This window comes from Pantherophis guttatus, chromosome 3, assembly GCF_059756535.1.
Source record: "Pantherophis guttatus breed Tessera chromosome 3, ASM5975653v1, whole genome shotgun sequence".
NCBI lineage: Eukaryota > Metazoa > Chordata > Lepidosauria > Squamata > Colubridae > Pantherophis > Pantherophis guttatus.
Genome location: NC_142065.1, coordinates 158,559,828 through 158,573,884, shown reverse-complemented (window position 1 = coordinate 158,573,884; position 14,057 = coordinate 158,559,828). Strand labels below are relative to the sequence as shown.

At 35.7% G+C, this 14,057-nt stretch overlaps 1 protein-coding gene across 2 annotated transcripts in view; it reads right to left on the bottom strand.

The window, feature by feature from the left end:
- RTTN (rotatin) overlaps positions 1-14,057 on the bottom strand; it is a 99,383-nt gene that overhangs the window by 55,018 nt on the left and 30,308 nt on the right. For both annotated transcript variants that reach the window (XM_034429040.2, XM_087890397.1), the window contains 11 exons: positions 13,253-13,341; positions 11,742-11,859; positions 11,350-11,446; positions 9,539-9,607; positions 7,492-7,680; positions 6,517-6,756; positions 5,701-5,839; positions 4,439-4,593; positions 3,729-3,948; positions 2,245-2,373; positions 513-620 (listed from right to left, as the gene is read on the bottom strand). In XM_034429040.2, the coding sequence (XP_034284931.2) occupies positions 513-620; positions 2,245-2,373; positions 3,729-3,948; positions 4,439-4,593; positions 5,701-5,839; positions 6,517-6,756; positions 7,492-7,680; positions 9,539-9,607; positions 11,350-11,446; positions 11,742-11,859; positions 13,253-13,341 (1,553 nt within the window). The remainder of the gene's footprint in view (positions 1-512; positions 621-2,244; positions 2,374-3,728; positions 3,949-4,438; positions 4,594-5,700; positions 5,840-6,516; positions 6,757-7,491; positions 7,681-9,538; positions 9,608-11,349; positions 11,447-11,741; positions 11,860-13,252; positions 13,342-14,057) is intronic.

Below are 14,057 nucleotides of genomic sequence, written 5' to 3'. Positions count from 1 at the left end.
ATTCAAGGCAGAAAAAAAGCAGCTAGTTTATTAATAATCATTCGTGTACATTCAATGAAAGGGTAATAAAAAAAATAGCATACATGTAAACTCAAGATTCTGAGTATATTTATTATGAACAAAAGAATTCCAAGGAAAAATGATCGGCATGAGTTTTGTTTAAAAAGATCCTGCCTCTATTGGCATTAATCCGATGTTGTATGGCCAGGAAAGGTTAGGGAGAATCCATTTGTTCTTTGGGTTTGCAAAACAACAAAAGGAAAGTTTCTCCTTTGTATGCTGTGGGGGTAGTACAGATAAATAGTAACAGAAGGACCAAACCATCTAAAGTTCTTTCCACACTTGATGCTGAATCAAGAAATAACCACACAATTGCTAAGATCATTATTTCATACCTCTGCAGTTACAAGCCTGGGAGCCAAGTTGGTAAATAATATTTTCACTAGAAGAACAGCACTATTATAGCCATGACAATGGAAAAATACTCAATAAAAAATGTGAATTTTACTAACCTCAGGGTCTCTATCTACCCATAATGGAATAAGCCACGCTAAACCTTGACGAAATTGACCTTGTTCTTCACTGGTATCATATGGCAAGAACCAGAGTGAAACCCAATCCTAAAAAGAAAATTATTTCTATTAAAAACCAAACAAACAATCTTCGGATTCTCTCTGAACTCAAGTTTACATATACTACAAACCATTTATATATCTTCCAACATTTAAACCTATGAACTTTTTGAGTCAGTAAAATGCATATCCTAAACCAGTGCTTATATAGCACACGTAATAAAAGAATATTAGTATATTTTGTAAAGTTAAAAGCACAGGGAAAAAGGTCACCATATATTCTGTTAAGGTTAGGAAAAACGGAAGTAAAAATAAAACCAGGAACTCATTTCACTTCCCTTACAAAACTGCATTTTATATTTGAAGTTATAAATGTATGAAAAGGTTATGCGCTAATTTAACACTAAAGTTTTATTAAAGGTTATTGTTGGTTAAATTAAGCTGAATAGACAGTTAAAAACCTAAGGAACATAGAATATAAAATAAAAGATAAGAGTCTATATCTTATATAGGAATGTCAGTAACTCTACTTCATCTAGCCTAGTTAGAAAAGAGTCCTTACAGTGTATTCATTGGAGGAAATAGGTCTGAAACTGAACAAAAAGGTTTTATATAAAAGGTTTCTGGGATTTTTTACTGGAGAAAAGCTTAATTTCTGGTATGTTCTTCTTACTTTCAGTTTCTCCCAACAATTATGGACACCATTATTTTTAGTTCAGTCACATTCCTTTAAATATAGTAGTGGTTACACATCAATGTAAGAAAAGCAGACTTAAAAAAACAAATGAAGATATCAATTCACCTCACTTTTTGGCACTCAGTTCTCCTTCCCATCATCAAAAGGCTGAAAGAATACATTACTCTTACTAGAAATCTTGACTGATCACTGACAGAGGAGTTTTGACATTAGATGCAGCCCACATATGGCCCAAGGGTCAGAGAATATTCATATCTCTATTATAATATAGCACCAAAGCAAACCGATATGGGTGTCTAGCAAGAGAACTAAAATTTAATTTGCATATAAAGATATAAGACGAATGAACTGATCAGATGTTGCATAGTCAAATTTCAGGTTATAGGCATGTTGACTTTTATTCTGCTGAATGCCTAGAGTGGACAATTACAATAAACTGTTATGCATTAGAAAAAGTTGTCACTCTCTAAAGGGGAAAAAGAAAAAAAAAAACTAAAAATTACTAACTAATCAATTGATTGCCAACCAATCAATTTTAAGAATCACGTAACCTCGATATATTATTTTAAACTTTACTATACATTTAGTCAGTCATCAGTCCTGAGGGCAATGGTCCTTCTTAATTACTAAATGGTTCCATTTCTTACAAGCCAAAAATAAAATATTCATGCTTTAATGTAAAAATAATATCAAGAATAGTGAGGTGCGAAAAAAGTTATACTAAGCCAGCGGTGTCCATTGCCCAACTTTTCTGGCTTGGTGGCCCAGTGGGGGAAGGGTGTGTGTGGAAGAGGGGATAATTCCTTGCCTGAGCAGCTCCATTTGTGTGAGCGGCCACCGGTGGTATGAGAGGAACTTTGCATGGCCCCAGGCGCGGACCCAGGCACTGACCCGCCGCTTGCGTGGCCCTGTTCAAACAGGCCTGTACTAAGCAATGTACTAATCAAAGAGAAGTTTATCTTATTGTTTTCATACCTCATCTAGAGCCTGAATACTCATTTCATGGGACAAGTGAAGCAAACAAAGGACAGCACTCTTGGTAACTCCTTTTCCCATGAAAGACATGGCATTGCCACCCCACTCAACATAAAAAGATGAGATGACCTGAAAGGAGAAGCAAAAAAACACTGTTCAAAGGCATCACAACTTTGTCACAAATATCAGCTTATCAACCCTTAAAGTTAAACTCTGGAACAGTTTTGAAGGCTGCTTGGGGAAATGAAACTTCGTTTACATGCAGATTCTGTTCTTTCTGAATTCAGAAATAGCTTCAGCTCTCTCAACGCATACATTCAGCAATTATTAATTCTTGTCCTTACTGGACGCTGGCCAGATGTAAGATGCAAAAAAATGTATTAATTGTGTCACTTTGAGGATATGCAAAAAGTGGAAGAGTTTAAAAGCCTGTAGAATTTTAATCAAGGCCTGAAGAGCTGACAGCTATTGTGCAATGTATCTAGGTATATAAACTGTGAGAGATAATATTTCCTTTGAAAGAATTATGCCTGCGTAATGTATGTGTAAAGATCTGGAGTGTGATAATTTTATTCTGCTTATTTAAACTATCATTTAGTTCATTTTCTAAACTCTGCATAAACTCAAATTAGATGTGATATAGGATTTCTTTAATAAAATTTCTGTTATTTTAAGAGATAGATAACAGGTGTAGCAGGAAATGGATCTGATCAGACGAATTATGGTTGAGGAAAGCTAATTCACTCTCCCCCTTACTCATTTTGTCGCAATTAAGTATACTAACCTAAAAGACACTACAAAATCCCTTGTCACATTGTAAGGCTCCATTCTTTCCTGATCTCTGATTTAAACTGCAGTCCAGCAGGAAGATCCTTTTCTTATTAATTACACAAAAGTTGCTCTAAGACTTTTTTCAGCTGTGAGATTATTTTTTTTAACAAAATATATTTTTTGAACATATAATATTTAAATTACACATAACAATTAAAAAAATATTCTACTCTGCTGGGCTCTATGTTAAAATGTTGGAGTCTATTTCTGGTGCTCTCACAAAGGAAATGATCTGAGGATTAGGCTTTTTTTTTAATAGAAATTAACCAAATAATATGGAAGCTATTTAAAAATAAAATTCAATATATGCTATTTTCTATCTAATTCATCTTCAGAAGGGTAACTATTATATGACAAGCATGTTTTTCAAAATTAGCAATAGACACATATTTGTAGCCCACAGTAATGAAAAGTGTAAACATACAACAATGATTAATGGGACTATTCATTGAGGAACCTGGTAAAATACTGTACTAAATGTTTTCAAAAAATGAGCTCCCTAGAAAAACTTTCAATTGTACAGGACACAGTGAAACCTGTTCCCCTTCTCTCTGATGAAATATTGGCTGGAGTGCCAAGCATTCTGTTTAAAGCAGGGTCAATCCACTCTTTTTATTTCCCAATCACACAAAATTTATTTGTTGTTCATTTACCTCAAGAAGGCCAGCTAAGTATTTCTTGCAAATCATGAATGGCTCCATTGTGACAGAGTATGAACTCCAGCCTGGCAGTGCTGTGACATGAACCATGCTATTTAATATCCTTTCCAAGAAAGGTAATCCATAGAAATGAGGGGCATCTGTTACTCGCAAATACTGAAGAAGCTTCAAGGCTAGTTCTGTTCGGAAATAGCCAGTAAGTTCCAAATCTTTTCTGTATAAAATAAAGAAGTTGATAAGATAGGGTATTAGACAGCCAGTTTGGTCTAGTGCAGGGGTGTCAAACTGGTGGCCCACAGGCCGTATGCGTCATGTGCAGGCCACGCCCACTCCGGCTCCACAAACGCAAAAACCTGTTGTGATATGTCATGATACGTCACGTCTTGCGATCGAGTTTGACACCCATGATCTAGTGGTTAAGGCACCAGGCTAGTAACCAGGAGACCGGGATTTCTAGTCATACTTTAGGTAGGAAGCTATCTGGATGACCTTGGGCCAATCACTCCCACTCAGACCTAGGAAGTAGACAAAGGCAAATGGCTTCAGAAATCTTGGAAAGAAACTAGGAGGAAACTTCTGAAAGACTCCTGAGGTTCTAATTAAGTTTTGAAGCTGATTGTGGTCCTGGGACATTAGATCTTGCACTTTAAGAATCAAATAATTATAGTGATTTATATTGTTGGGTATCTCATTTTATGCCATACCTGTCAGTAACAGACATGAACCTGAGTAGAAGTGTATTAAAGAAAGCAATCAATTCTTTCTGCAATCGTTGTCTCACAGCTGTCTTTAGCTCATCAGCGTCATCTTGGGCCGGAGATTCTGGCTGTATCACAAGATCTAATAGAGATTTTGGATTCTGCACAGAAGATCAAGGCATAACATCAGTATAGAACATATGTTTCATTACCTAGTCTCCAACAGAGCATAAAACTCAGGTTGAAGCTAGCAGTTGACATGCAGTTTTTCATACTAGAAAGAAGCTATTTAAGAATAAATTTTCTTAACAATTTATACAGAATTAATATGCTGCATCACTAGACATTCAGTAAACTAATTTCAATGATATAAAAATTCAAGCAAGCAGATGGTAAGAGTTTCCTGGCAGAGACAAAACAAATTTACCAAATGGTTTATTAATTGACACTGACTCCTTGGCTACAACCTACCAGATTCAGTGTGTTTTTGAAGACAGTTTGCTTTTGGTGAATATATTTAAATGTACTTCCTGTCACAATAGTCATTCTATGGCAAGCATACATTTCTCCTGATCTAAAATTGATTTTTATTCAGAAAAAAACATGATTGTTTCTAATGCATGTGCTTTTTGTTGTGGAAGTTCTTGTGCATCTTATTTTTATATGACATAACTTTTAATAATGATGGAATAAAAATCTAATAAATGAATGAATGACTAATGGACAAAGTCTCTTTTTCTGCAGAAGATCAGGGTCCTCCTAGAGGGAACTTCTCCTCCAATTCATTCCGGTATGCAGGGTCAGGATTTTAGACCATATTATGGGAATAAATTGTCATCTCCTAAATTAGATTACCCATAGGGATTGCCCCCTCCAAAAAGAAAAAAAAATCAACCCCTTCTTATACTTACTATACACACATAGTAAGTATAGTAAATAGAGATAGTAAGTAGAGAGTAAAGAGTCTTTTGAAACAAGTGTAATGGCACAGATCTGTAAGTACACTGTGAATTGGTTACGAAAAATGTGATGACTACCTCAAATGATGAATACTAAACATAATTTTCCCATAAGGAATAATGTAATGAGTAATATAGTGAGTCACAAGGCAGCCGATACCAACAAGTCTGTGTTGAGTATCAAACAAATGTTGAGAATTGGAACAAAATATTTGCGTCAAAATGTGTTGAGTACAGTTGAATGCCAAGCTACCACTGTATGTGAAAATACATAATTTGTTGAAATCAGGTGTTACTCAAGACCCTTACCTGCTTCAGGACCACATCCAGAATCCATTTTAGGTGTTCTGAAATATTCTTCTGTTCCTTCATAAACTTGTTTAAAAAGCATATGACATCAGCCAAAAGTTTTTCATCCTCTGAAGACACGGGAAGCACTTGAAGAAACCTGTTACGCACAAACCATAATATCGTACATGTCATTTTGTAGCAGTATCCTGTCACTAGCATTACATGATTAATGTAGTTTGCTGAAATATAAAGTTAAACTTAAAAAGATTGAAAACAGCAATGTGCTGGTGCTAAATATAAATGTCAGAAATACAAAGTAGATGAATGCAAGAGATCTTTTTTCATAATAATAAAAATAATAAACATCAAAAGGTTCAACTACGAAACACCATATTAAAAGAAAAGCAGAAGGAATAGTCAAAGAAGAAATGTATTGCCTTTATCATTTTCCCTATTCTTTATGCATTTAGCCTCCATTAACCATCTGTATATACAAATCATACAGCCAGAAAATTGCCAAAATGAGACGTCTCACTGATCTAGGCATTCCTCACAATATTCTGGCAGGCAGATAAATGCAGGGCTTACAGTAGGAAGGGCAAAAGGGCCAAGCATGTTTTGTAGCATTGCTTTATCCTTAGCCAACCTGTGAATGTGAAAACGTCTTCCTTTTGGGTTGCTAAATACACCTGATTTACCGTTTTCAAAGGCATTTCTTGTTGTGGAAAATGCTTGGGAAGATTCTAAAGAAACTGGCTTTGAAAATGTCGAAGCTAAATCTACAGTGACAGGTGGCTTTGTAGTCAGTTAGGTACCTTGTTCTTACACACCAACCTGCTTAATGCTGTTTGCCAAGCCAAGGACTTGAAAGTGGCTCCACAAGGACTACCGCTGCACATTAATGCCAGCCTATCGTTCAAAATATAAAAATTCATTTTTGTGACAGCAGCCCTAACTTCCCCATGGGATGCTGCTTGAGTGATGGCATTAAGACAATCCTGCAGACCAAAGGTTGCACACGTTAATTTAAGGATAATAATATCTTCTGAGGAGAGCTTTAAAGTGCTGGAAAATCTGGAATTAAAAAAGAAAAGAACATTAAAATGACAATTAAAGGATTTATTTTAAAGTAACCAACGAATATAGCATCTCAATTTATATTTCGTTTTTTCTTCTTTCATCGCATTGATTTAAAGTTTTATCTTTTTGGTTTTGGAACCATCAAATAGGCTATTGCTTAACGCATTGTAAGCCGCCCTGAGTCTCCGGAGAAGGGCGGCATATAAATCAAATTAAAAAAAAAAAATAGAATTTGATCTTCTTGTTCTATGGCACAGTTCATAAACAAATCTTTCACTACAGTGTTTTTCACAAGTTTACAGGATACACAAAGAGTATCACAAATATATGCCCAATCAAGATTGGAAGTATGGAAAGTTTAAAGAAAAACTAAGGATATGGGAGAAATGAACAGGCGCCTGTCTTATTGCTTGTTAACAATTTGGACCCCTGGCTGGAAACTTTGTTAGGAATCTCTGACTTTAAAACATTCTTGGATTCCTGTTTTCTCCATCCCTGATTATTAATTATACTAGCTGGAGAGGACAGAATTTGAAGTCTAACCTTAGAGAGTTAGATTCCCAACCCTATTCCCAAACGGAGTTTCAGTGTTTTATGGTAGGTGCCATTCATTAAAACAACAGTATAAAAATTTCCAAGTGAAGACCAAAACTCTAAGTCAGGATTGTTCTTTGTTAAATACAAATTGGAAGAAATATTAGAACTGGAACAACAAAATGAATAGCTTACTGTTCTGCTGCTGTCTCATAACTGGCAAGCGCAACTAAACTATCTGCTCCATGGAACCAAGACAAGTTCCAAGCCATTTTTAGCATATCTGACACGTGTTTTGAGGCCCAGAATTCACAAGAAAATGGTAACACCACCGAGTTAGGACTGACAGCATGATGTGCAGAGACTTTAATAGGTAGATGATACCTTTAGGAATAAAAAGGGACAAATTGAAATAATGCTGGTTTCGGAGAATAAAATTTGTATTGCTCACTATGATCATAGTCATGGTTTAAGACTTCTGAAATATTTCTTTACACACTACTCTTACGCGGCATATAAAATGAGTTCCTATTCAATTAGTATAGCCTTTATTGTCATTGTACATCATGTATACAGCAAAATTGGTTAATTCAAATTCAAATTGGTTAAATCAAGTTACTGACAGTCCCCCACATTAACTTTACATCAATCAATTCTGTAGAATCAGTTCATCATAAACTAGAATCCAAATTAAAAATAACATTGTTATGCCCCGTCTTAAGTTATACCTTGAACAGCAACTATCAACAGGAGCATTTATAATTTTAACTCTGTGTATTGGTTGAGTATACACACTGAACTAAGGCATAGTTTGCTTTAATCATGGTTTAAAATATAGGATTGGGGTTCACACATAATTCCAATTAATGCCAGCCTAGCATTCACTGCAATAAATTGCAACTACTATGTCCCTGTTTACACATCACATTTAAGTCACAACTGCAGATTGTTTGATTTTCATCCGCATGAATGAATTCAGATCTTCTGCTTTGCAAATCATGGCTTATGGTTAATATATGAACTTTGTCATTTCAGACTGCTCAAACAACCACAACCATTGCTTAGAATTCTGTGAGTTGTGGTCTTCATTTTTGACTGATGCTAGATGGGTAAATATAATTACTGTCAGCGCTTCAACGCTGGCATAGAGAGCAGAGGAGAGAGAGAGAGATAAGCTCTGAACTTTTGCCTGCTAAATCCCTTTGAAGTCGGGTTGTCGTGGAAATGAGGAGGGGGGGGGGACATTCCTGGGAAATGACGAGACAAGAAGTCTGAAGAATGACTTGGAAGATAGCCAATGAGAAGCAGAGATTTGGGGATCGGAAAGGGAGGGGTTGGGGGGCAAAAGGTCAGTCTTGTCCACATCGAGTCATGATCCAGTGGCTGTGCTCAATTAAAGAAAAGATTTCCTTAAAGATTGGCAGTTTGGAAATTCATTTATTTTGAGATAGCATCGAAGTCTGACAATTACAGAGTAACAAAAAGGAAAAAAAACACTCCTCACAAAAATGCATAAGGTTCAAGTATTCCCAAAAGAGTAGTGTTGTGGGTGGAAGGGAGCAACAGAAATTGATCTAAGAAGAGAGCTTTCTATGCTGTTGCCCCCACCCTGTGGGTATAGTCTCCAGAGATTAGGTAGGCCTGTACTCTCCTGGCCTTCCAAACAGGAGTCAAAACATGGCTCTTTGGCCTCACATGGGGGGCTTAGAGGAGAATGTAGGCCCAGGGCTAGTTAGTGCCCTGAAGAAACCTCCCTTTGTTTTAACTAATTTTAACAGGGTTTAATCATCCATGCCTCCTTCTAAGTTTTGAATTTGTATATATTGTTTTTATATTTTAATGTTTTATTGTACACTGACCAGAGTCCCACTCTGAGAAAGATGGGTGGATCACGCCCTAACCAGACGTGAAGTTCTCGATAGCTGCAAGAGAGTCCAATTAATTTTTGGAGGCCCTTCGGTAGGGTTAGGTTTTATTTGTGAAAATAAATAAGTAAATCAATCAATCAATCAATTAATCAATTGTAATGGGAAAGTCATCATGGTCTACACCAAATGATTTTCATACTTTAACTAGAACATAAATAACAAAAACAAATAAGTGTTGTGTTTCGTGTCAAGGTCCTTCAAACATCTGTGAAAGGCTTTCTAGATTTTTTTTATTTATTTAAAATATTTCCTTTACAGTGCAAAAAAATAGTATTTCTGCAAGGGTGACTCTTAATATGAATAATAACTCTTACCTCCTTACAACGGCAACAGGCAAGGTGAAGTGGGAAATGCTAGAAGGATCACAGGAAACAGTATCAGCCCTACATAAAACAAACAAATAAATTCAAACAAAACCAAAGAAGATACTAAGTGTTAATCAGTACATGCCTTAAATGTCATATACATTTAGCTAAGCATTGTCATATCTACACAGGGCAATGCTCAAAGTGTAGTGAAGGAAATCTGCATTTTAGCTTTATGTCTGTCAGGTTTCACACTAGGGCTCAGTACCAAATCCAAGTCATTAGCTTTTTTCTTATTCAGGAATTGGCTAAATTAGGCCAAAGATTCTTTGACATGACTTCTCATTCCAGACGAGAGTGAAGCCTGATACACAAAGAGGATTTGCCAGCTTCAGGACAAAGTATCAAAGGCCTTTTTAAAGACATGGGTCCCCCCAAACTAAAACTCTTGAGTTTCTTCCCTTTTACCTTTTTCATTTAACAGCTATGTAACTAATCTTTGACGATCTTGGAAGGCAGCTGATAAACACTGAAATAAGGATACTTTCTAGCCTGGAAAATTCTGGTTTCCATCTCATCAGCTTCAGCCTTTACAATATCAGCAATATAAAGTGTGGAAGCAGGAGGCAGGATAGAAGAAAAACATAAAGGATCATAATATGGCTGTCTGGTCATGAAAGACCAGATTGACTGCCATTCATTGACACTGGGTACCCTCCTGCTGCTTCGCTTGCAAAACCACAACAACCCAAAGCAGAAACGTTTGTAAGCAATAAGGTAGGATATGCACATCTGACAAAATCTTTAAGTAAACAAATATTTTTTTGGGAAAAAAATTCCTGTTTTTAAATAAGTTTTAAAATATTTCACATCTTATATAAAATACATAGATGCCTTCTCAAAAACACCTGAGGGCGTCATTGAGATGATAATAAAATAGGCCACCTTGAAATAGAACATAAAGTGATTTCTGCCAAAGGCATTTGAAACAACTACACTGGCAGGATTATCTAAATAAAGTGGCTAATTTTCAGGTTATAAAGAGAACTAAACTTTGTTTTAACTAAAAGTTTAAAATATTATTCTTAGGACTGGAAAGATAAAGCAAGTTTGATCTTTGAATATCTGGATCAACTCTTCATTTGAAGAGTTCTTATTTCAATGTTATCCGAAAGTATTTTGCAATAACGGCATTACTAAAAATATAGATATTACCCTTAACAACACCTTTGTGGTACGAGTTTTTAGTACAAAGTTTTTATTAATCCATCAGCAATTAACATGGGATGGAAACATCTGCCACATCTTTCTGTTCTGCATTTATTACTTTAGCACATCTTAATTAGTCACCTTGTAGTCAATGGATCTGTTTCGGAAAAAGGTCCTGAAATATTTCCTCTAATGTGAGCAGAAAAGTAGGTCTGATTATATTTCTAGCAATGATAGGCTTTTGATTATTCAAAGGTGTCAGCAGGTCACCATGCTACTCTTGTGTTTGCATCTACATAATTTAAAATATCGCTATAGCGAAAGGCAAGGAGACGGTCAGCCACTGTTTTATATTCTGCTATTTGATAAATGCAAGCAAGGGGGGGGAGGGAGGGGGAGGGAGGGAGGGAGGGAGGGAGGGAGGGAGGGAGGGAGAGAGAGAGAGAGAGAGAGAGAGAGAGAGAGAGAGAGAGAGAGAGAGAGAGAGAGAGAGATGATATACAAGCATAAATGTTGTTTATAATTTACTTATATTGCAGCTGGCATTAAAGGATAGTTTACTTGCAGGAGTAATGAAGTAGCACAGAACCAATCACTATAGATTATCCTACCACATCTCTTTCCTTGCTGCTTCATCAAAAAGTAGTAGACAAAGTAATACTGCGGTTTCACTCCTGATAGCACCATAATCTTGGAATATCAAGGCAACTGAAAATAGAACAGAGGCATTTGCATGCTTTTTTCTAAACAGCATAAAGACTTTCAAAACTCTAAATACCAAATTTCCAAAGAACAATTAAGTATTTGCTTTATGATCTATCAACAAGACATATGGGAAATATTAATTGTGCTCTTAAAACTGCAGGCTAAGAAATGAGAATCTATCCAGCTTTTTGAAAACAAAATACTTGTAAAAATATCACTCTTGATATTTAATTGCTTAATTCAAAGGTATAAAAACGAATGCTTTCTACACATTTTTATTTTGCTTTTATGATGTTACCTCTAAATAACACAAGCAAGACAGAAGGCTGGTAAGCCAATGACAGACGTTTGACTGGATCAACAGACAGAAGTTTCCGCAAAAGTGCAAGACATGGCAACATCATACAGTCCACGATCTATCAAAATAATAAAAAAAAAGGTTTGTTAACTAAAATCTGTATTATTGAGTAACCTACTGAGTAAGCATTCTGAAACTTCTCTGAAATCAACACTCCTTGGAAGTTTACAGTAATGTCCTTCAGTACATTACCTTAGTCCATTATTCACAAATCCAGAGAATTAACTTCTCATAAAAAAGCTCGTATTTTAATATTTAATTCCAAAGACATAAAAGCATTAGAAATAATCTGTGACACATTTTTGAAGCAAGCCCCTGTTTTCTTTGACACCATAGAACATCTAATATAGATGAAAATTTGCAAGAACTTTTAATATTTCATCCCAACTGACTCACAGATTAAATAGAATTAAATTAAATGAAGGTTTCTATTAATGTTTTAAATAAAGCTCTTCTAAATTTATTTACAAAATTAAGTTTCTGCTGGGAAAATTGTATTGTAATCATGAAACTGAACAAGCCATCCTTAGATATACAAGTAATGTTGTTCCAAAATCTCTGAAGTGGGGGGTGGTCAGTTTTGGCATCATTTAAATCATGAAGAAGAAACTAAACACTTTATTCAATATTTAATAACTGATGGGACTAATTTGGCTACTCCTGCAGTCCTTGAGCCACAGAGTTGAGAATCAGCCTGAAGGAACCACCGTGTAAATGTATCTAGTCCCTGCACCACCTGAATTTCAATAGGATTTAACCACCATTCCTGTCTGGGCTCCCCACTTTCCCTCAGCCCATTGCCATGGCCCACCTATCTTCGCACATGGTTACTAATGATATTACAGTGTACCAGTGTAGACAAGGAAAAAAAAAGGTATTTTCCTAATTCCCATCATTCTTCACTACCTGCCTGAAAAGTAAGTTGCTGGGTTTTTTTGTTTGTTTATCTAAAGCTTTCTATGAAGAAAATGGACCTCGTATATGTGAATTAATAAATCAATTCCTAAATAAGGTAACAATCTAGAATGGTCTTATTTAGCCATTTGTGATGTAGCCATTTATGACTGCTACTTTTAAAACTTAGGGATCAGCTAAATTATAACAAACTATTCTGCTTACTAATCAAATAGAAAGAGGAAAGAGAAGAAGAAGAACATGAATCTGGAGTTCCATATTAGCTTTCTTCCTCTGCATAAACATGCTTATTTAAACAGCAAGTTTCTGAATGAGGATTTATTTAGCTTTTTTTACAAGCTGAGAAATGATACTAGAGTCAAAGAATTAGATACTGAAGTTTCCTTTCATTGCAGTCCATATGTTTAGTCCATATCTTGAGGTAATACTCATATTCCAAATAGAAAATATTTAATTCCTATCTAAATTATTTGACTGAACATACAATTTTGAAGCCTGGGATGGTTCTCCTGAAAGAAAAGTTGAAATAGATGTACCTTGCCATCCTGAGCAACACACTTAGTAAAGTAAGCAAGAATTCTGTCCACTACACCCATATTTTTGATAATTGGATGCAATTTAGAATCTGGAAGAAAAAAAAATTAGCTTTCCATATGCACACTTTACAACAACATATAACAGTGGATTCAGATTGATTCAGAACTGCTTTATCTTTAAATAGGCCCCAGTTATTAGATAAACTAGGTATGGATAAGTACTTGTGCCTCCTTCCTACAATCATTAAACTAGATTTAAATAGTGAGTCACGAGTCCTGATTTGTGGTCAATTTCAGTTCCCTGTCAATCTTCCAAATATTCCCATCTTAATTCCTGTCACTCTAGCTTTGTGATTACCACCCCACTCCCCTGTTCTGCCAACAATAATGCACTGAATGTACTCTTCGGTTACAAATCCTTGGTTCATTTTGAGGTAGAGAGGGGATAGTGGGAATTGCTGGTATAGGATTTACACACACACCCGTAGCTTTTTAGTATTTTTGCTATAACTCTGACTACCTTCTGGATATGCTGATGTATTTGAAAAGGGGTATTTTGAACCAGCTCCTGGAGAATTGAAAGAGGAACTAGAAATGTGCATGAAACCTGCCACAAAATGTTGCAGAGTGAAGTGTTTCTATTCATCTTTCTAGCCAGCAGGCTCATCCCTTTCTCATATTACTCCATTTATACAAGTGTCTTTGGGTTTGGGTTTAAGGAAAGTGAATTAGGAGGTCATGCTATTGGCATATAAACAGCAAGAACATACAAAATACATTAAAAGCGGCTAAGGAAAGGTGATTC